Source organism: Sinocyclocheilus grahami, unplaced genomic scaffold (genome assembly GCF_001515645.1).
Source record: "Sinocyclocheilus grahami isolate Dianchi unplaced genomic scaffold, SAMN03320097.WGS_v1.1 scaffold10836.1, whole genome shotgun sequence".
In the NCBI taxonomy this organism is placed as follows: Eukaryota; Metazoa; Chordata; class Actinopteri; order Cypriniformes; family Cyprinidae; genus Sinocyclocheilus; species Sinocyclocheilus grahami.
The window spans coordinates 2638-5105 of NW_015513474.1; the positions used below are offsets into that span (position 1 = coordinate 2638).

The window sequence follows — 2468 nt, forward strand, 5'->3', positions numbered from 1 at the left end:
CATCCTGTGAGTATATTTTCACATTTAAGAAGCAGAGAGTTCTAATGAAAATTAAAAGGTCAGTTAATTTCACAAGAAATCCATATTGTTTCCAAAAGTTAACAATTCAAAAGAGTTGAGCGAGAATTACAGAGGGAGGGAACTGCCTGGCTTCAGCAACTACATCGTTTTTGAGAAGATTCTGCAGGAACATGTGGCCAAACTTAAGGATCCATCCATTGATTTACTCAATGCCATAAAAGGTACCATCACACATTTGTGTTTAAAGACTTTGTGGCCATTGTGGAGAGTCTCCATTATAAAACCAAAAGATTAGATCTAGAACTGAATGAGTAATAGTTTTGCATATGTGAATCGTGGCTATTTGTCATTTTGTATTTCTTCTGAAGATATCATCATTAAGCAATTCACTGACGTGGTGAGTGAATGTTTCCAGAACTATCATGTCCTTCAAAACACCACTAAGGTAAATAATGCATTTCAATTGCTCCTCAAATAATGAAAAGATTGTAGTCCAGTTTGATCAAGTTTTCTTTCCTTTGTACTTCCTTACTTGATTCTATAGGACAAAATCAACGACATTCAACTTAACCAACAAGAAAAGGCAGAGCAGAGGATCTCAGAGCAGTTTAAAATGGAAAACGGGATCTTTACTCAAGATCTCATTTTCCTGAAGGTCTTGAGTGAGAAAACAAACCAGACTTTTTCAGAAAAGGAGTTACCTGTCTTTGACAAACAATGCAAGTACAGTCAAATGCTGGAGGCGTATTATGAGGTAGATCTTAGTTTTCAGTAACACAAATTGCACTGTGCTTGTGGTGTGAGGACGTAACTTCTCTAATTGTTTTCTTTCAGATTGTGGTGCAGAGATTGGCTGACCAACTGCCCTTGATGATCACCTTTTACATGTTGCAGGAGACTGCTCGGCTCCTGTCTATTGACATAATGAAATTATTGGAAAAGCCAGATTTGCAGAAGCTCCTGTCTGAGGACCCTGATGTCAGCAGAAGGCGCAGCGACCTAAGAGCTCGCCAGACTCGTTTGACTCATGCTGCGAAAGCAATTAGCAATTTTTTGAATGACTAGAGGATATATCTGAAAATAAAAGATTAACATCAGATACATTAGATGTAAAGTATCTGACATCAACTGTCCAACCATCCATTTTTCACGCTTGCTCAAACGTTGCAGGATTTGACCATTTAACCCACAACTTTCTTCAGCTTGTTAAAATTTTTTGATTGTTATAATATATACATCCATTAACCTGGATCTTATGCACCTATTTGATTCTTTCCAAGTAGTTCAGCAAGGCAGCACTTTGTATACAAGTCACATCTATGGGCTCAAGTAGGGCAGGCACATACATTTTGTTTTCTAAATCATCTGGAAGTATCAGTGCTTTGACTACAGTACATTATTTTTTCTTGTGATCTGTTGAAAATTAAAATCACTTTTTCCCTATTGATTGAACTGCATGCGTGTGTGTTTTTCTCAGTATAATAATATTAAATGTATCTAATTAACTACTTCAGCTACTGCAAAGTTTGGCTAGATCTTTTATTAGTCTCACCAAGGCAGTGTTAACTAGCTAGATGACAGACTAGGTTTAACATGACATTTAAATATTTTTTTGGCTAATATAAAATATGCTAAAAACAAACAAACGTAATATTTTGAGGCCAGTGAAAATTATTGCAAGGCACGCAAAATACTGTTTACACTGATGCAGTGAATGCCATTCAATCACTGTACAGTTCACTGTAGTTCATAGAGTACAGTACATAAAGCAGAATACATTTTTAAATAGTAAGCTATTTATTCCCACCAACTTTAGGCTTATGAAATAAATTTGCTGAACATTTAGGGTCTTACAAAATCAGAACTTTGATTTTATATTATCCTTCCCACAACCAAAGATCAATATACTCACAGGGCCCTATTTTAACGATCTAAGCGCATGGACTGAAGCACATAAGCAGAGGGTACGCGAGTTGTGGATCCGCCTATAGGTGAATATTACTAACGCGCCCTTTAAATAAATAAAAACAATACTGCAATATTGACTTTAGACCAGATTTTAGTTGGTCTATGATGCAATTATTTTCAGTTGCCTCGAAATAGCAACACGCCAACAATGCGCCTGAACACACCTGTTTTTCAGATTAGCACACCCATGGACGAACAAGATGGGTGTAAGTGCATTTGCTATTTAAAAAACGTGGAGCTGGATGTGAAAATGATAACTGCGTCGGGCTGAAACTAGCAAAAAACTCTTGCGTAACACCTGGTGTATGTTAGGGCCCATAGGCTTGGAAGTCCAAAGGATAATCGGAGTTAATATGCTTCTGTGAGTCCATGTAATGCAAGTGAATGGTTGACAAAAGTTGACATTTTAAAAACCACACAAAAATAACACTACAGTAACCCATACGACTGCAGTGGATGAATCAGAATCTTCAAAAGTG

General features: G+C 36.9%; 1 protein-coding gene across 1 annotated transcript in view; it reads left to right on the forward strand.

The window, feature by feature from the left end:
• Positions 1-1402, forward strand: part of LOC107578551 (interferon-induced GTP-binding protein Mx2-like) — a gene marked incomplete at its 5' end in the record, with an annotated part of 3941 nt that extends 2539 nt beyond the window's left edge. Inside the window, 4 exons of the mRNA XM_016264500.1 lie at positions 99-242; positions 390-466; positions 566-775; positions 856-1402. Coding sequence (XP_016119986.1) covers positions 99-242; positions 390-466; positions 566-775; positions 856-1086 — 662 coding nt within the window. The remainder of the gene's footprint in view (positions 1-98; positions 243-389; positions 467-565; positions 776-855) is intronic.
• Positions 1403-2468: the final 1066 nt, after the last annotated feature.